Here is a 20,263-nt window from a genome sequence, read left to right on the forward strand (position 1 = left end):
TTCCTGCCTTCCTTCCTTCCTTCTGACAGGTGAGTACCAGAGAAGTCAGGGAACCTCCTGCTGCTCCATCTTTGTGTCTCAGCCTCTTCGGTTTCCAGCTGCAGGGGGTTGTTTTACCTCATTTGTATCATTAGTGAAAAGCGGATCCAAGTCAGGTCATGTGTCTGACCTGATAAGCTCAGATTCCCTCTCCATCCTCCTCTTTCAATCTCACTCTAGGCAATAATAAGATGACTTGATTGGTTTTGTTTGGTAGGCTAGGAGAAAGCAGTTGGAGAAGCAGACGACCCCTCTGCCTCCCCATCCCATGCAAGTCCAAGGACCTGGGGAGCACAGGGGTTGATCCCTTAAGCGGATTTGCAAGGGACACAGGTCTCTGAGCTGACAGCAAAGAGGAAAGGTGCCTCCAGGAGCCAGGGAAGCGAGCAAGAGCATGAGAGAGAACAAGGGGGAGAGAAAGGAGTCATAGAAGCAGTCGTAGAAGTAGCCTGAGAAGTAGTGGAACAGGGAGTGAAAGAGGAAGGGGTATCGAAGGATGTTTGTGGTACCTCAGAAAAGAGAATTCTGAAACATGGCAATCAACAGGGAGGGGAGTGTTTGAGAGGGAGAAAATACAAGCAAGAAAGTGTGTGTGAGTACAAGAGTAGTGTGGCAGCTCAGAATAATTTGGCTACCAGGAGGGAACAGGACAGGAAGGTGGGCCACATAGAGCAGTGTGAAAACACAACACCAAGAGAAAGCTATAGAAGGCCGGGAATGCAGTGGAGCATAGCAGGGAGGCATGGAAATGGTCCCAGGAGAAAGGGGTAGAAGGGGAACTAAGCCTTACTGAAAGGGGGTGGGTGTCTCTTGTAGAGATAGAGGGGCAGTAATTTCTTCAAGGGAGAAGACTGACTATCAGCTCTCAACATGTTCTTTTTTCTCCGGGAGACCCAACGAATGAGCAGTGAGGCACCAGAGTTGCAACCATCCCGTGCCCTCTCTCGAAGTGGCTTGCACCTGCAGTCCAAGAGTAGGCATTTCCGCAGGATAGGCAGCCGGTCCCAAGAAGAAGACAGGCGGCCCATGGAGCAGCCCAGGTCAAAGAGCACTTCAGAGGCAGCAACAACAGCTCCTTCTGCAGCCCTGTTTGGAGCTCACCACAGAGCAGATGAAAAGAAGGCTGGAGCTAGACCCAAGGAAGAGCCATTACAAGGGGCAGGAGGACGAGTTAATTCAACTCACACAGAAGAAGAATGCCCAAGCTTCTGGGAGATGGAGCCTGTCCTCACCTCTGTCTTTGGGCAGGTAACTGGCTTGAGGGGAAAGGGACATAGGATACATGACAAAGTAACAGAGGAAATAACAAAAGAAGAGGTAATGGTTGAAAGGTGGGATAACTGCACTCTGGGATGTTGTGAAATAAGGGATATTTCCTTTTGTGTAAGGGACTTTTGTAGCAGGATTCCAGCCACTTCCTGCTGAAAATGTAGCTTCTCCTTACATCCAGCATATGGCTGAAGACCAGCTTTTCTACACCAGAAAAAAATACTGATGTCTTAAGACAGAGGTGCACGTAGAATGCTTATAACATAGTCCTGTCCATCCCCGTTGTTCCAAGGGAGGGCAATGAAAAAGCCTCCTAAGCTCAGGACCTGCAGTTTAGGCATCAATGCAATATGGTTACTAGCTTCCAGATGGGGCTGGAGATCTCCCAAAATTATAACTGATACCCAGACTGCAGAGATCAGCTCTTCTGGACAAAATGATGCTTCAGAGGGTTAGATCTATGGCGTTATATCCCACTGAGGTCCCTCCACTTCCCAGCCTTCACCTCACAATCATTGGGAATTCCTCAACCAGGAGTTGGTGAGCCTGGCACCAGTCAAGGTTCCTTGTCCTCACCAGTCTCCAAGGAAGCCTTGATAGCAAGCCCCTAATCTGGGCATATTTATTGTAGTTTTAAAACATGGTTGTTATAAAGATTTCAAAATGACGTGTGTGTTAATAATCCCCAAGGAACTCATTTGCAAAGGCGAGAATGCAGGGACCCACATCATACAGGCCTACTACTGTAATGTAGCCTCAAGCCATATTATATTTAACAGCACAGCACAATGGTCATTTCTGAAATTCTTGAAATTCGCAAAGGCAGCAGTGAAGGGAGGCTGGAGACGGTAGTTGACTGTAGTAAGTCTAGCCACAAGGGATTTTGGCATATAGTCAAACTATTACTTTGGCACTCCCCCTTCCCCATATAAATGCAAAGAAAAATTAGAGATAACATATTGAACTGGGAAAAAAAAAGAAATTCATTTCTGTCTTGCGACTTAGGTGATTGCCAAGCTCACCTGTGTGGTCCGGCTGGCCCTGGTTGGCTGCCACTGCTGAGTAACAACTAAGAGGGAAGGAGCCCCACATATTTACCAACAGGCACTGAAAGGTGGTGTTGAAGGTAGGGTGAGCTCACCCAGCACACGTCACTGACTACTAGCTAGCAGCACCTCCCTTAGGATAGCAGCTGCTCACACTGGCTTCCTCATACCTATCATGCCACCTCTCTGTGTTCACTGCTTTGCCAACTTCTAGGTGGTGCCTGGAGATCTCCTGGGGTAATTTACAACTGATCTCCAGATGACAGAAATCAGTTCACCCAGAGAAAACAGGTGCTTTGGAAAGCAGACTCTATGGCATTATATGGCATTGAAATCCCTCCCCTCCCCAAACCTCACCTTCCTTAGGCTCCACCTCCAAAATCTCCAGGTATTCCCAACTTGGACCTGGCTATCCTAACTGCTAAGGATATGGGTTACCTGTTCTTGGAAGGCAGGAATCTGGAAAGGGATGGGGTGTGATATATGTTCAGTTGTTGCCACCTAGTGGCCTACTTTGTTTGGGAATCCACTGGGCATGTCCAAGCGCAGGGGGCAGGGGCTATTCCTGTTTCTGGCCTGTTCCAAGATGGAAGCCTGGCTGAGGCCTCATGATGCCCATCAGGAATAAATATAGTTCTATTCAGTCTGCTTGGCTGATTTGATTCTGCTACATTACATGGGGCCCATAAGGCTTGGAGTCCACCCACCATGTACACATATGCAGGCTACATAGCTGAGGGAGAAGGGAGCAGGAAACTTAAAAACATCTTAAAAAGGGATGAAGGCTTTATAAATTCTACCTGTTTTTGAATGAATGAGTAAATTCTCATTTAGTATTGTTCAGGGCTTTTTTTTTTAGCAGGAACCCACAGGAAAGCAGTTCTGGCTGGCTTGGTGTCAGGGGGTGTGGCCTGATATGCAAATAAGTTCCTGCTGAGCTTTTTTTTTAAAACAAAGAAAGCCCTGGTATTGTTCCTTGAATTCTAAAGCCTTGTCTTCTTTATTCGGTAATAAAATTAAATAATTTCCAGGATTGTCATAAATGGATTAACATGGAGAAACCTCTCCAAAACATCTTACTATTTTTGGAAGTCCCTCCCCCAACTCTTTTCAGTTTATTTATGTGGCTGGATCAGATCGCAGCCTGTAGGACCATAGCGTATTTTGTAATTAAACCATGCACACAGTAAGGCTTCCTTCATATTGCAGGAATCTTCCATCACTGTTGCTATGATCGAGTGACACTGCATAGCAGCACAGGTTTTTAAGCAAGACTCCTAGAAAGTTCGGTCAGAAGCTTCTAAATTCCCAGGGCAAAACACAAGAGGTGCTTAATCTGCTAATGGCTTATTGTAGGAATGGCAGGTGGGGTTGGATGGAGAGAGAGAAATCCTAGGGTTGCCAACCCCCACGGGGTGACTGGAGATCTTCCATTATTAGAACTGATTGCCAGGTGACAGATCAGTTCACCTGGAGAAAATGGCTACTTTGGAAGGTGGACTCTATGACATTAGACCCCATTTAAATCCCTCTCCTCCCCTCCCCAAACCTCACCCTGCCCAGGCTCTACCCCCAGCCTCCAGGTATTTGCCAACTTGGAGCTGACAACCCTACATGCATCTAAACAGGCAAATATGCATAAAAGTGCAATGGATAATTCACTCAGCTGACTTAATCCACAGATGGAATAGGGTTCAGAAACAGAGTGCTGAAACTTAATCAATCAAGTACTTTTGGTTACTGTAAGTCCATCAGAGAGTGCCTATCTTGATTAAAGAACATGCTGATTCTTCCCTTTAGGCACAGTCGGCTGCTTCACAGATTTGGTTCAGCTGATTTTCAAACACGTGCCAAAGAGCAAATGCACACAAAACAGCGTGTACCAAAAGATCTGCGACACTAAGAAAGAATGAGAGGGTCACAGCCAATCTACAATTTAAATATATGATCTAAAGAATCATTTTGCTATTGTGAGCTCCTTAATCACTGTTGTTGGATAGGAAGCGTGTGTGTGTGTGGGGGTGCTTCTAGTTGCATGAAAAATGCCCTGTGCTGGGCCTGACCTGGCAAGCAGAGTGACTGTGGGTTTGCTTTCCTTTTGGTTGTAGAATTTCTAGACCTAGGGTCCAATCATGGGAGCACTCAGCTTGTTGGAAACAAAGCACATATTTTAAAGCTGAAATGAATTTGCTCTCCACCATGTGTTCTGATGTCAGATATTCACAGGAAAAAAATGCAAAGGGATTTTTGAGGCAGCAGATTCTGCAACATCTGTTTAGACCATTTTTGGGGGAAAGCAGATAACAAATACCTCTAAAGTATTGAAATATCTCATGCCTGTTCTGCTTGTCTGTTTAATATATAAAGAAGAGGGTTTGAAGTGGATAATTTCTGGGGTTTTGTGTGCCTCAGGATGGATCTTTTTAAAGAGAGTTGAAAGTAGTATGATGCTGTCTGTCATCTGCATTTTCTTTAGATAACTACAAACCTGTTCAGTGAGGTAAAGTAGCTGGGCAAAAGAAAAAGAATGACTCTTTATTCTAAGAGCAATCAAGCTTTCTCACACCAATCTGGGTGGAAATTTTTGAAATATGTGCTAAAAGAGCTCCAAGTGCTTCCACAGAAATTTTTCTTCTGTTGTCGCTGAAGGAAATTCTGGAGTAGACCTTTTTGGGGGGCTGGAGGTTTTCAAGGAAAGTGAGGGCACACAAGTGTGCTAAGAAAGGTGATCAGATCTTTGTAGTGATTTTAAAATGAACCTTGTAGAACCCATAGCTGTTTTCATAGATGATGGACGGGATTCTGTTTTAATTTTGCAGATCTGACTGTAAAGGAAATGAAAGTGTTCCTAAGATCAGAGCTTATACTTGAATTGCAAATGACTCTCTTCCAGTTTCTGTCCTGCTTTAACAGCATTCACAAGTGATGCATTAGGGATTAAAAGTTGTTCTTAATGTTGCTGGTGATAATACCCTATGAGTCTATAAATACAGTGGATTCTACTAGCTGGTTCACATCTTGCGCCCAGCCACTAAGTCTGACTGACAATCTGGGTACTGCATGGCCCCTACCTCATTTCCCACCCACCCCTCCTCTGCCCGGCAATGTTGTCAGAGCTCAGCAAAAGCAGCCACTCCCTGGAGCAAAGATTTGAAAAATCTCTGGGATTGTCAAAGGAGATTATGGCCTTCCTACCCTTAGAGAGGGGAGATGCTGGTGGGCCACAGCCCCTGATGACTGCTGGTGTATCTAAGCCTGAGAGGGGCTTTGGGATGGAGGCACGGACGAGCAGGGGTGAGACTCTGCTTCCCGGAGTGAGGTTGTCCTGAACGGTTATAAGGAAGAGCTGCCTGTCCCCCATTTTCTGCTTTAGCACCATCTATGATTGAGTTGCGTATAATCCTGAGGATTATGGCTCTGGCCCACGCCCTCCCCCTCCCCCGCTCTGTTCACTTTCCCTTAATATTCTGGAGATATTCAACAATAAAAACCCTGAAAATCCCCAAAGCATCTAAACCTCCCAGGAAGAGAATCACTTGTTACTATTAAAAAAACACGCTGCCATCGGTGCCAGCCGCCTCCAGCCCCATACTATGCTCTGCACGATGGGGGGGCCTTAGCAGCCATGGGCAACTGTACCAAAATCCCAGGCAGGAGGCTTTCCAAGGTAGGTAGGAAGGAGGGAGGGAGGGTGGCTCCTTTTATCTTTGTGTTGAGTCCTGCTGTATTCCTGTCTGTGGCTGGTTCTTTGAGTGTCTGTGCTTCCTTGATTTCTCAGACCATGCACATTGATCCCTGTCAGTGGCCAAAATCCTGGGCTTGAGGTTCTCCTGTGCCTGAGAAAAATGTGGTACTTGGTGGCTAGCTAGACTGCTGTGGTACCACATCCTCAACCACCCAACCTCAGGTTTGCATGGCCCTGAGGCCAATGCAATCATCTCCAGGTTCTCTCCCATATTAATATAATGAGGCTGTCTGCCTGCCTGTGTACAGTAGGCTCAAAAGGTCCCTTTTCTCCACCCCTCACCTACAATTAGCCCTTCTTAGATCAGCATCTATGTCCTCTTTTAGTCAAGCAACACTCAGTGTCATTTAGTGTCCCCCCCCATATCCTTTTGGTATGTTTTTTAAGGCCTGAGTTGAGTTTGGGTAAACTGAGGTACAGTGAGACTGGAACTGCCATGGTCAAGAGAATATCGACATTGCAGGAATTGACTATGGTTATTAATGGCATCTTCCATATTCCTGTATCTTCTGAAGAGTCAACTTCCCAGCACCTGAGGCTGAGAAAAGCTCTGTGCATGGTATATAAATACTTCTTTACATGTTGGTGCCAAACCATGAACTTAGCAGGGACAAGCGATGGTGTATCAGTGCATGTTTGCATATTTGTATAAATCTCAGAAACATCAAATAGTGAGTAGAAATTATATGATGCCATTATCAGTTTAGCGACAGGATATGAAAGAAATGATATTTGTCAGTTGTTCCAGGGAAGCAGGCAGACTGTGGATATGCATTGCATATGTTCACTTAGGAATTCACCCTGGAAAATGCTGATGTTCTACTAAAACAATGGCCATTCTAGAATTGGGTGGACAAGTGAAAGGCCAGGGTGTATATCTGGTCCATCAGTCAGTGATTCAGGTCCTTGAACCCAACTGCGATCAAGAGAATGTGAATACAAAGACAGGTTGTAGCCTGTAGAGCCAGTACTTACTTTGTAAAAAGATGCCAGTACTCATTTATATATTTGCAACCCCACCCCCCTCAGGATTCAGATGAGTGCTCCAAAAGGTGCTAGTACTCTGCATCCATGAATACCGCCCCCCTACCCACAAAAGCCCTGTTAGAAGTATCACTGTTGTGACTTCTCAGACCATTATACATGTTTTCTTATCTGTCACTGCCGTAGAGTAAGAAGATATTCTACAGACTATTAATTGTGAAGGTCAGAACATATTTATGTGTGTTTTTGGATATATGCTTTTCTGGGGAATGGGAGAGGATGTGTGTGGGTGCTGTTACTAAAGTCCCTATGTCTGTTTCAGAGACATTTTTCTAAGGCATGGAGGGTTACAGAGATACTTTTGAGGTTTTGTAAACAGAATAAGAGACAGAGACCTGAATAGGTTAATACTGATAAAAGTTTCTGCCTTCTCTTAGTGTCTTGTCTGTGTTATTATCAAAGCACCATATAACTCAATTCCAGGTCATATTGGTGAATCTGAGGCAAGGCTGAGCAAGAAGGAAAACAACCAATATGTGCCTGCATAAATGTTCTTAAGCCTGGCTACAACAATATATTATTGCAGCTTTTATATGTGTCAAGGCATATTTGTGTAGCGGGACGTGTATATTTCTCAAAGTAACTTGGAGAATGTGTGAAATACAGAGGGTACATTTGGATAACCCTTTACTAAGGAATAACTGACCATGGCAGCTATTTAGCCAATCAGTAAGCATATCTGTATCATCCAATCATATGCTGAGGAGAACTTAGTTACGCCTCTTGCAAATGATTCAGAACCTAAAAGGGGAAATTTCTTTGCCATGTGGACTAATGATACCTACGTGGCTGGGGACCTGAGTATCTGAAGGACCATATTCACCCATATGTTCTTGCCTGGGACTTACAATCACAGTGAGAGACCCACCTGGCTGTCCCATCAATCAAAGAAGCTTGTTGGGTAGGTACATGACAGAGGTCTTTGTCAATGGCAGCCCCACAATTATGAAACAACCTCTCTAGGAAGGTGTGCCGAGCCCCCTCACGTTCGATCTTTAAGAGACAATTGAAGAAAATTCTATCTAATTCATTTGGTTAAGTTACGATGAATTCTGATGTTAAATTTGGGATTTTATGTTTTTAATGTATTTTATTTTGCATGTTTTGTTTGTGGAGCCTTGAGCTCCATAAGGAAGAAAGAGGGCTAAAAATGTTTTAGATAAATAAACACCAATCACTAGCTCCATGTGTGGCCATATATCCACCAAATAAGTTGGCTAGAAGATTACTTGGCATTTTATTCATGAGAATAAGGGGCATATTTACCCTACATGTAGATCAGTTTTATATCGATTTCATGATCGAAACTTCCCTCAAACAACCATCGTTTGGAGACATGCTGAGAATTCTCTGCTAAAAATCCATACAGGTCTGCATGGGGAGCTGATGACTATTCAGTTAGTTTAAATCAATAATGCAGACCTGCACTGACAGACTGACATTGCTAAGGAAGGTTCGCATAGGACTGAGCTGGTGTATGTGCACATATTATTACTGCTTTATATGTTTGCTGCTCTAGCATATTTCTGTGTATGCCACTTGTAGTGTACATCACTTATCACTGGTACAGCACACTAGTGCATTTTTTTGTGGATACTAGGAATAGAGGGGAGTGACCTGGCTACAATCTTAGTGCATACTCGCACTCCGACAGGGATTAAGGCATGTAGGAACTGCTGCTTATGGCTTGCCATCTGACTCACGGGAGGTTTGGAGATTGTGTGCAGGCCTAACTGTAGTGTTTACTTAGTGGACTGTGGTATTCAGTCAGTGAGAAGAATTTACAAGTGAGAAACATGAAATGTTTTCAGGTACCCGTTTGTATACCTCAGTGCCCTGTTCTTTTCAGTGCCCAGTTCTTGGTTCTTTGGTCTTCATCCTTTCCTTCGAGTTTTCTTGGGGTCATGGCCCTAAACACCCAGGCCTTACGGGAAAGGGGGGGGGGATGATGCTCTCTAATCCGATTGAGCTAATTGCAAGCTATACCACAGGAGAATAAGCACCCTCCAGAAGCTCCAGGCTCTCCAGCCTCCACCAGCGACCTGGACGATATGATTGATGGCACACACTGTCCGCCATTGCAGAGTTATTCAGTGCTGCACGGGCTGGTGGGGCCAGCCTGCATCTTCTTGCGCCAGAGCATCGCCATCACACAGATCGTACGTATTGCACTTCCATCATCACATGACTTGTACGGCACAGCCCTGACCTGGATAGCCCAGGCTAGCCTGATCCCGGAAACTAAGCAGGGTCGGCCTTGGCTAGTATTTGAAAGGGCAACCTCCAAGGAATACTATGGTTGTGATGCAGAGGCAGGCAATGCAAATGATCTCAGAAACATCTCTTGCCTTAAAAAAAGCAAGCCTAGCTCACCAGCTAGTGGTGCATAATGCTAAAAGAGCTAGAACTTCCAGCTGCCAGGCAACCTTAGGACTCCTGGCTAATAATAATAATAATACACACCACAGCATGGCCTCCTGATGTGTATGTGCTGCTATTGCTCACAGCTGCTGTTTTACCCCCTCCCACCACTCAGTGGGGAATTCTGCACTGATGTATATTCAGGTTTCTTCATGCACTACTGTCTCCTCCATGGAACTTATTCTCGACATAGGAATAAGTATATACACTGTAGCATATAAACTACAACATAAGTGCAATAAAAGCAGGCAGCTGACATGTGCAGTGGCTGTTCAATCCATGTATTTGTGGGGGAAAAAATTTAATGCCACAACTCATGTATTACAGCATATAAATCTTTTCTTACATGGAGACTGGCTAGTGGAGAGGTTGCTTCATTGAATCCATTTCTCACAGGATAAGAGCCAGACAGTAAGTGGCCTGTTTTGACAATGATAAAAATTACTAATACATAGTAGTAAAATAGTGCTCTAAAGAGTTTGGAGTGCTTCGCACATGTTATTTTGGTGTGATCTTTACAACAACCTTTTAAGGAGAATGAGGGTGGTGGCTTAGTGATGTCGTGGCTTCAGCGTTGTTCTTAAGCCTGGCTAGACCCGAGTTATATCTCGGCTCAGCAGTGAAGCTTATGGGTGATTTGGAGCCAGTCATTATCTCTGTCCTTATCCAACCTCACAGAGATGTTGTAAGAATAAAATGGGGGGTGTTCTGCCTCCAATCAAGCTTTTCACCCTGGAGGAATGGTAGGGTAAAATCTAATACATAAATAAAATAGCGTTATCCTCATATTGCAGATGGAGGTGTGTGGAGGTGGTGGGAAGATTCGAGGCTAGGAGGGAATGGGATCATGACAGAAGCAAGATCTGAACAAAAGACCTCCTGATTAGTGGCGTTTTACCCACTCTGTTACACCAGCCTTCAACCACAGGACACATATATCCCATTAGATTCACACCAAGGATCTGTGAGTAGAAGGGCAGCCTTCACCCCAGGTGTCTTTCTGCAACGAACAGGAAGGACTTCCTGTCATCTGTAGTCATCGTACTCAGAAATTATACTTGCAGGTGGAATCAAATTTTGGTGCTTAATTAAGCTAGAGTGTGGAAAGGTGGCATGGTATAGCCCAGTCATGTCAGATCTCAGAAGCTAAGCAGGTTTGGTGTCTGGAAGGGAGACCACCAAGGAAGACTCTGCAGAGGAAGGCAGTGGTAAACCACCTCTGCTGAATCACTTGCCTTGAAAGAAAGCCCCTTGCTGGGGATGCCATAATATAGCTGCGACTTGAGGGCACTTTACATACATACACATTAATCCTAGGCCATCTGATTTAGGAATAAATTCCAGTGAACACAATGGAGAGTTTTTGCAAGTAAATATGCATAGGATCAGACTACACAAGGGAACAGAATTCTCAGAAGGAACAGGCTGACTGAGATTTTCTAGATTAGTAGCAGAAGGTACTGGCCCATAGAATGGGTGAAGCTAGACAGAGGAGCCATCACTCTTTTAACCAGCCTCTACTTTCCATCTTTTGCCAGGACAGAGACCTGCGACCAGAAGAGATTGAAGGTAAAAGTGAGCAAAATTGCCAGTTTTTTTTTCCTCCTTGGAAGGCCAGAGCTATTGTTGACTGCCACTGCTTGAACCTCTAAACCAAAAGAGACCACATCACTCCATTTTCTTCCTCATGGCTAGGTGCAATACTAGCTCAGAGGATCTAAGAACAAGATAGCCCAGGGATACCCCACCCTGCCCTCCAAAGTGATGGTGTGTTGATTTGGTGCATCCTTGCAAGATGCATACCATTCAAACTGTCACCTTGGCAGTCAGTGCAGCAGACTGGAAGAATCTCATAATCCTAATCATGGTTCAGTCCATATGAGGGAAATATAGCCCCTCCCCAAAAGAAGAATTGCAGATTTATACCCCGCCCTTCTCTCTGAATTAGAGACTCAGAGCGGCTTACAATCTCCCATATCTTCTCCCCCCACAACAGACACCCTGTGAGGTGGGTGGGGCTGGAGAGGGCTCTCACGGCAGCTGCCCTTTCAAGGACAACCTCTGCCAGAGCTATGGCTGACCCAAGGCCATTCCAGCAGCTGCAAGTGGAGGAGTGGGGAATCAAACCCGGTTCTCCCAGATAAGAGTCCGCACCAGATATCTGATTTCAATTACTTGGTCAAATTAGGCACAAACGTTTAGATGAATCCTGATCCTGTGTTCTTCCAAGCGCATTCGCAGATATGATTCCTCTAAAGAAGAGCTCCGATCCAGATCCCAAATGAGAGAGGAATGTCGCTGAAGTACAGTACCTCATTTGCTATGCAGCATATTCTTCAGTTTACTGCCTAGTTTTCCTGTTTCTTTATTGGCTGGCTCAAAGATATAGCTGAAGTTCCTGATTTGCAAGGGTAAACAACAGACTTTGGAGGGTTAGTGAATAAGGTTCTTACTGTGTCTCTTCTCTTTCCAGAACTAAGGGAAGCTTTCCGGGAGTTTGACAAAGACCGAGATGGTTACATCAGCTACAAGGACCTAGGAGAATGTATGAGAACTATGGGCTACATGCCTACTGAGATGGAACTCATTGAGCTGTCTCAGCAGATTGGTATGTACCTACTGCTACTACTACTACTAAGTATACTGATGCTCCAAACAAATCCCACAGAACTGGGGGTTGTGTCAGCTTACCAGGTTTCCAGTTGCATCCGGTTTAGTCCATACTGTTTCTTCTGGTCCCACATCTTTCATTGCTGCAACTAGGTGGTAACAAGAATTAACTCTCCTTAGTCTTGTAACAGTTGATATTTTTTTTTACTTCTCTCAACTCTGTACTCATGCAGTAATGGGAACTGTCCATGTAGTTAATATGTCCTTTCCTGAATACACCCAAGCTTGTCTCCTTCCCTCAGTTAAATTTCTTTGATGTTCCTAGATCCAAGCACTAATAATAATTTCTGGCCCTCAGTTCTATAGGATGGGAAGACCCTATGTTTGAAGGACCAAAACTGAAGGACAATCCCCATATTTCTTTGACTCACATGTAGCAGTTATCAGGAACTGCCTCCTTCCTCTTACAGACCAGATTTTTATATTATAGGGTGAAGTGTGGTTGCCATTTTTCAGTATCTGCATGCCATGCCTCTCCAATAATGTAAAAATATAGGAACTACTGAAAGAAGAAGGATCATAAAAGAAGAGGCATGTGACTTCTGCCTTCCAGTCCGGCTTTCATTCATTCTCTCCTTTCTTTGTGGCTCCTACAGACTCATTCATACAGTGAGTCATGTGGTAATTCCATATCTTTATCCACAGTAGAATGTAGACCAAGTCTCTATCCAGATGTTCTGCATCCATATGTGCTCCACGATGATGTGTGTTATCAGCAGGGCAAATCAACAAATCTTAATGGGGGTCTACATTCTTATGCTACTGGAGCAGTGAAGAATGGAACTATAAGACAGTGGCGACCATGTTGCTGTGACTCATTTCTAGAAAAAGGATGTTTGCAGGGTTGGACTGGGAGTCAAAAATGGCCCTGCTCCCAGACTGCCCCTGTCCTCAATGGTGGGGGAAAGTAGGAAGAGCCGACTTCTTATCTAGCTACGGATACACCTACCTACCCGTGTATCCTGCTGCTCATAGTGATGGTGGCTGTGTTGCTGCAGCTGTTTGTGCCCACCCATTTCTTCCCTCATGATGACTGCACCTGCCTGCCCATCCCTCTGCTTCTCTCATGGTAGCTGCACCCACTTGCCCATCCCTCCACTCCCAACAGCAGCTGCTACTGCTCACATCTGCCTCCCAGCCCCCTACTTGGTGCTGAGGTGGTGTGGGGGGGGCAGGCCATTGGTCCACTGGCACATTTCTGGGGGGCCTTAATGGCCAATCCACTCCTGGCTGTTTGGAAATACCACCCTGTGATGTGGAAACCCTTTTTTTTCTGATACATGATATGTGAAGACTCTGTGCAATGAGGGAAATATACTCGGCAAGTGTTCAGGGGATCTCATTTATTTCACACTGACTTTGTCTAGTCCAAAGAGTGAGCACTGGCACTGAAATCAGATGCACTGGCTGAGCCCTTACTACTCCAGTAAGAGACCTGATATGTATAGAGTTACTACTCTTCTGCTACCTCACATCCAGGTCTCTACATAGCTAGATAAACACAACAGGCTGCTGAGGTACATCTTAGGTAATTATTGGCACCAGACAATATAGAATTTTTGGAATATGCAGCCTTCAGGTTAGCAGAATAATTTAAAAGCATTCAGGAATATGAACTCCATTCTGGATAACCTGACGGTCAGACTCCATGCAATACTGACGTTCCATGATTAGAACTTCAGATGGGTTTTATAGCTCTAAAAATGATCCACGTGTTTGTGGGTCTGATATGGATTAGGACTGGAGCACTGCAGGAGGGAATGTTAATTCTCCCACCCTCATGCACACATACCGCTTCTCTGATGGAAAATGCCCTCCCCTCCCCTATAAATCCAGTTGGGGAAAAAGGTAGGTACCCATACCGTGCTTAATTTTCCTCGTCAGGATGAACAGTTGCAATCCTAAAGGGAGTTACTTTGTTCTAAGTCCACTAAAAAGAACGGGCTTAGACTGGAGTAACTCTCTTTAGGATTGCACTGTAAAAATAGCCTGGGAGCACTTTTGACTGAGGAGATGGTATGGGAAGTGAGGGGAGAAGAATTAAGCCTCCCCATTCTGTATTGTTACAGACATAATCTATATCAAGCCTCCCGCAGCCCCCGAACACAGGAGATTTAGTCATGGAAATCCAGCATCATGAGCATTGGAACCTCCCATGTCCCTTGATCTGTACTTCATATGGAATATAGTCAAGTAAGCATAACAGCACTCACAGTATACGCAAATGCATATGCACAGTAAAACAGGAAGTCTACCCATTGACTAAGCATGTCCTAGAAGTAGCTGAGATGCTGTTGTGGAGAGCAGGCACCAGATCCTTAGCTGAAACAGAACTTACAAATTTATGGGAGAAAGTGACCTTTTGTCTACTCTGTATCTATTCTCCAGTAGGAGGAAGTAGATTTTTTTTATTGATTCTCTGCTTGTTTGACATTCAAGCAAAACAATTAAAGTAGATCCTAGTTGACCTAATTTGACTGGAACAGTACCAAGTAGCAATTATAGCTTATACATACGGTACATTCTGGAGAGAGTTGTTTACTGGAACCCAACACATAAATAGGGTGAGTAGCACATATGAACATATATGAACATATGAAGCTGCCTTATACTGAATCAGACCCTGGGTCCATCAAAGTCAGTATTGTCTACTGAGACTGGCAGCAGCTCTCCAGGGTCTCAAGCTGAGGCTTTTCATGCCTACTTGCCTGGACAATTTCATGCCTACTTCCCTGGACAATTTTTAGTTGGAGATGCCAGGGAATGAACCTGGGACCTTCTGCTTACCAAGCAGATGCTCTACCACTGAGCCACCGTCCCTCCCTTTGAGAAGGGATTTGTTATGACTTCAACACAATCAGGGTCAAGAAATGTTTGTTTTGGTCAGGGTATATAGAATTCATTTCTTTTTTTAGGATGTACCAGGCTGCCAAAGCAGTCCACTTGAGGCGGCCTTCAATTAGAACAGTGCAGCATTATAAAAACAAGCCATTTAACACAAACAGCATAAGAACTGTCCATAAAACAGAATAGAAAAAGCTGCTAAGTTAAAAACCCTGAATTTAAAATCTAGATAAAAGGGATGCTTTAGCCTGGTGCCTGAAAGAAAATAAAGCAGGCACCAAGTGAGCTTCAGGGAAGGGCATTCCAGAGGTGAGCTGCCACCACAGAATGCCCTGTCTCTAGGCACCACCCGCCTCACCTTTGAAGGCTGAGGCACAGAGAGAGTAGGGCTTGAGGAGATGATCTTAACTAGTGGACTAGATAGTACGGAAGGAAATGACCCTTCAGATACTCTGGTCCCAAGCCATTTAGGGCCTTAAGTTAAGAATCAGCACTTTGAATTGTGCCTGAGAACAGAAAGGTAATTGGTGCAGATCTTTCAATCCAGAAGATCTGTTAATGTGCATGCCTGTATCCTTCCTATACAGAAGGGCTTCTGCACATTGCCAGTCTCACACTGATAACTTTTGAAGCCTATAGTGTGCAGATATGTTACAGCAAGAGAAGTGTTCCTTATCTACAAAGGAGTTTAGATTACAAGAAAATAATTGGGTGATAGTTAAGAAAGGATAAACTTTTTGACTGCTATCAAGGAAAAATTACCAACACGTAGCCAGTTTGGAATTAACCCACTGGTGATTTGCATTAATGGAAGTCAGAGCCCTTTTTTATAACCACTCTAGTGTCCACAAGAGAGTGCGGCTTGGGAGTTAAGGAAATGACAGCATAGGTTGAAACAAAGAAGCCCCATTTAACCAGTTCTTGGTATAATAACCTGGTGCTGTCCAGTTCTGAAATGGTCTTTCTGTATTTACAGCTGGAGGAAAAGTGGATTTTGAAGACTTTGTGGATCTGATGGGCCCCAAGATGCTGGCAGAAACTGCAGACATGATTGGGGTGAAAGAACTGCGAGATGCCTTCCGGGAGGTGAGAACCTCACTCAGCCCAGCTCTAGGGACATAGGGAGATAAGCACCAGAGGGTGCAAATGTGTGTGTGGGGGGGACATTCAAACACAAATACATTTTTGCTGCTCTGAATGCCGCTACAGCACTATTTCTAGGCAGCACAAACCATGCTCTACCACATATCAAAGGACTGCACTTGTCACCTAAAGAGTTTTTGAGCTTCTCTTCCATCATTGGTATGCAGATGTACAAGTCAGCAATGTAATTTTAAATGCACTTACATTACGGTTAAATTGGTTGCAATCCAATGAGGAAGAGAGGTTTATAACCACACTTCAGACTTCTTCCATATTATGGTCAGATTGAGGCTGAACTAATGAACATTTTTTGTCTAATAGTTTTTCCTTTGTATATGCTTGAGAATTGCTTTTTTCACATTTTACCCTTATACATGGTTTGGGAAGTCTTCAGTTTCACCAGTGCAGATTTCCTGTGATTCCAGATATACAGTACATCTAGCCTACCTCATGCCATTTCCTACAACTGCTTTTCCCCACTTCTCTCCCATGAGTATGACAAGGAAGACTAGTATCCTTCACCAATGATGGGAACGTTTCACCTGTCCACTCTTCCTTACAGCTGTTACTACAATGGATCTGAGCATGATGTTTGTTTTTTTCTTTCTTTCAAAAGGTGTCTGTGCACATGAGGCTGGCCTGTACAGATTCTGCCAGTAAAAGTGACAAGTTACAGGGGAACTGAAAGCTGTCATTTAGAGGAAGACAGGACGCTATTCCAGTTGGCAGCAGAGGATAGGACTAGTAATAATAGGTTTAAATTATGTGCAGAAAGGTGCAAACTACTGTATTTTTCGCACCATAAGGCGCTCCGGAGGATAGGACGCACCTTCCTCCTGGGGGGGGCGATCCGCTGCCTCTTCCTCCGATCTGGCGCTTCCCCCGCGCCTGCTTGCCTGGCTCCATCTTCTTCAGGCAAGCGTGGGATCGCTCCACGTGGCCCCAGCGCTTCGCAAGCACCGGCTGCGGAGGGGGCAGCGTGCTTCCTACTTCCCTGTGTGCCTGCCTTCAGCTGTGATGTTTAAAGCAAGCGCTGGGATCGGAGGGGGGAGGGAACGATCCCAGCGCTTGCTTTAAACATCACAGCTGAAGGTAGGCACACAGGGAAGTAGGAAGCACACTGCCCTCTCCACAGCCGGCGCTCGCAAAGCGCTGTGTTTGCGGAGGGGGCAGGTGCTTCCTACTTCCATGTGTGCCTGCCTTCAGCTGTGATGTTTAAAGTTCATGGAGGGAAGCGCAGTTACTTTTAAAGCAATCTCCTCCAACCTGTTAATAGTGGTAACACATAATACTCAAAGCTTGTGAACACTCTAGGGCAATAATTAAAACATAATAAAATGTATACAAGATTTTGACCTCATGATGTAAGCATCCACTATAACATGGTTGATACTGAAATGCTTGTTCTATGCAGTACTCACTGGATGGGCAGGGACTATCCTAAAACATCATAGAATACTATTTAGAAGGAGGAAAAGATTGGATTTATACCCCACCCTTTACTACTTGAAGGAGTCTCAGAGCAGCTTATAAACTCTTTCCCTTTCCCCTCCTGTGAGGTAGGTGGGGCTGAGAGAGCTTGTCAAGAACTGCTCTTGAGCAGAACAGCTCTGAAAGAGTTATGACTGACCCAAGGTCACTCCAGCAGCTGCATGTAGAGGAGTGGAGAATCAAACTTGGTTCTCCCAGATAAGATCTGTGCACTTAACCACTACACCAAACTGGCTCTGGTTGATAGTCTGGTTTATTAAATGATTGCATTTAGGAACCGTGGATAATGATACTGTCCCTCAGGCTCAAAACAGTGAGGCAGGACAAGAGACCAGAGGTGTGGATATAGCAGAAGACTCAATGCAGTGGGTAAATGAGTTTTTATTTCCTTCTAGTTTGACACAAATGGTGATGGACAAATCAGTGTGGCTGAGCTACGGGAAGCCATGCGCAAACTCTTGGGGCAGCAACTAAATTACCATGAGGTAGATGAAATCCTCAAGGATGTTGATCTGAATGGAGATGGTCTTGTGGACTTTGAAGGTAACAGCAAAGACTTAAGTCCTTCGTTGGTGCTCAGTAGTTGTCTTTCATATCTAGAATGGGATGTGAAGCCTGATGCTGGGAAAATACTTGGGATCTGCTCTTGTCTTTTGGGAAAGAATGGGGGTATAGATTGATCAAAGAAAGTACATTCATCCCCAGCAGGGCATATAGCAGCTTCTTGGGGCCATTTCTGGGCATACTTTAACCACACTGATGCCACCTTGTAACCTATGCTATGGAACTAAATTATATTTAGTCATGTTTTAATTTTTAAACTTTTATAATATGTTGTAACCTGTCCTGAGCCCACTTGCAGGGAAGGGCAGGATAAAAATTGAAATAAATAAATAAATTTCAGGTCAGGAAAACGGTACAGAGGAAGAAGCTTGACCACGCCACACTGCTTCAAACCTGATCTGAATTAGGCCTTCAAGAAAGTTAAAAGCTAATGGGAACTCTAGGCATAGAATTCCCAGCTCACATCTGGTTTGGCCCTGTGACCCACAGATATTATTTTTATTACCATCTTTGGGAATATAACAGGAATCAAATCATGAAAGTGAAACATGACGGTGGGGATCCCAAGGTGTCATTTCAAACAAGTAAAATACCTATTGGTATGCCATATATTACAAGAGACCATCATACCAGAACCAGGGGCAGATTTTGCTTCCATCTTGATAGTGTCTCTATCTATAACATTTAACCTTTTTCCTACAGGGGTGAATGGCAGCCATTTACTTGTTTAGGAAAAGGAGATATGCTCTTTGGTATTGCTGCAGTGGTGTTCAAATCTGAATTTGATGGGAGCCAGGTTTTGTTTTTAGATTTCTCCCCCAGAGAGAAGCTGCTTTTGTTCTTCCCCAATACAGTTGCGTACTGCAGCCCCTTTACTTTGCCCTTAATGAGCATCATTGAGAACTGAGTGAGCCATGATCTATGTAGTCCTTCCCTGATTCTGTTTTATGAGCATGCTAGAGTGTGACAAAAAGTTATTAGGGACTGGCTGAGACAGGCAGACAAGCCCTAGGTCCCTTAGGAATTCTCTGTATGTGTTTTAAAGTTTGTCAATAAAATGAGGCAACTGAATCTCTGCTTCCTAGAGTTTGGGCAGTAGCAGATGGCATATCATCTTGCCTTCATATCTCCATCTTGTAGAATTTGTACGGATGATGTCTCGTTGAGAGTACCTAGTAGCAGTCCAATACAGAAGTGCCTTATGAAGAGGAGGGACTTCCAAGCTATCACGTACTGCCACTTGCAATGGATCTGACCATTGAGAGCAAGGACAGTGTGCAAGCACTTCCCACACATCTTGCACAGCCTGCCTGGAGCCAAACAGCTGCTCCTGAAGACAAGGGACCCACATCAGTTTCATAACCATCAATGATGTCCTGGACCAAATCCCAGGTTAATACCTGATCTACTACAGTAGATACAGCTGGGAATATTTATTCCAAGATCTCTGTGACTCTGCCTATTATCAGGCCATGCCTTTGTTTGCTCGAATGCTTGACCCCTCACTTCAACCAGGACTTAATGAGGAAGCAGAATTAATCAAGAAATCTCATCAACTGTTCTGAATGCACTTCTGTGAAACATCCCAATGCCTTTTCCTGCTCTAAATGGTGTTTGTGTCTAAGAAACCATACTTTATTCCGCGCTGTGACCTGGACTAATACTTCCCTTCTCTGGAATGTCATTGTAAATGATGTCATAATTTGCTGTTTTTCCTATATGCAGAGGAATAGGAGAAAAAACAATGCCTAGCAGTGGCAGTGAACTAGTTGTAGTTCAAAAGAGAACACATTTGGTAGCTGATGCCTGCTGTTAAACTGACCACAGTGACCAAGCGGGATCCTATGGTTTTTTGTGAACATTTTTCAGGAGTACCAGAAATTGCAGCTGTGATCCAGAAGTACAGCTGGGAATCTTGAAGGCTATCTGTTGCCTCTTTGCTACTGTTTTGCTGGGCTATACAGATGGTCATGCTGCTTTATGAAAT

At 44.4% G+C, this 20,263-nt stretch overlaps 1 protein-coding gene across 1 annotated transcript; it reads left to right on the forward strand.

Annotated features, from left to right (window-relative positions):
* Positions 1-5,678: 5,678 nt before the first annotated feature.
* Positions 5,679-19,866, forward strand: CABP2 (calcium binding protein 2). The gene is made up of 7 exons (XM_060261230.1): positions 5,679-6,021; positions 9,135-9,302; positions 11,103-11,133; positions 12,038-12,172; positions 16,055-16,164; positions 18,108-18,255; positions 19,417-19,866. Exons 1-7 carry the CDS (start codon positions 5,980-5,982, stop codon positions 19,440-19,442), a joined length of 660 nt encoding a protein of 219 aa, XP_060117213.1. The 5' UTR covers positions 5,679-5,979; the 3' UTR covers positions 19,443-19,866.
* Positions 19,867-20,263: the final 397 nt, after the last annotated feature.

The sequence above is a fragment of the Heteronotia binoei genome, chromosome 21, assembly GCF_032191835.1.
Source record: "Heteronotia binoei isolate CCM8104 ecotype False Entrance Well chromosome 21, APGP_CSIRO_Hbin_v1, whole genome shotgun sequence".
NCBI lineage: Eukaryota > Metazoa > Chordata > Lepidosauria > Squamata > Gekkonidae > Heteronotia > Heteronotia binoei.

Bases quoted from the DNA above. Each gene is read 5' to 3' on its own strand.
- CABP2 (XM_060261230.1), top strand. From the start codon at position 5,980: ATGGGCAACTGTACCAAAATCCCAGGCAGGAGGCTTTCCAAG. The intron at 9,303-11,102 runs GTACGTATTGCA...ATCTTTTGCCAG, and splicing joins GCATCGCCATCACACAGATC to GACAGAGACCTGCGACCAGA. The intron at 11,134-12,037 runs GTAAAAGTGAGC...TTCTCTTTCCAG, and splicing joins GCGACCAGAAGAGATTGAAG to AACTAAGGGAAGCTTTCCGG.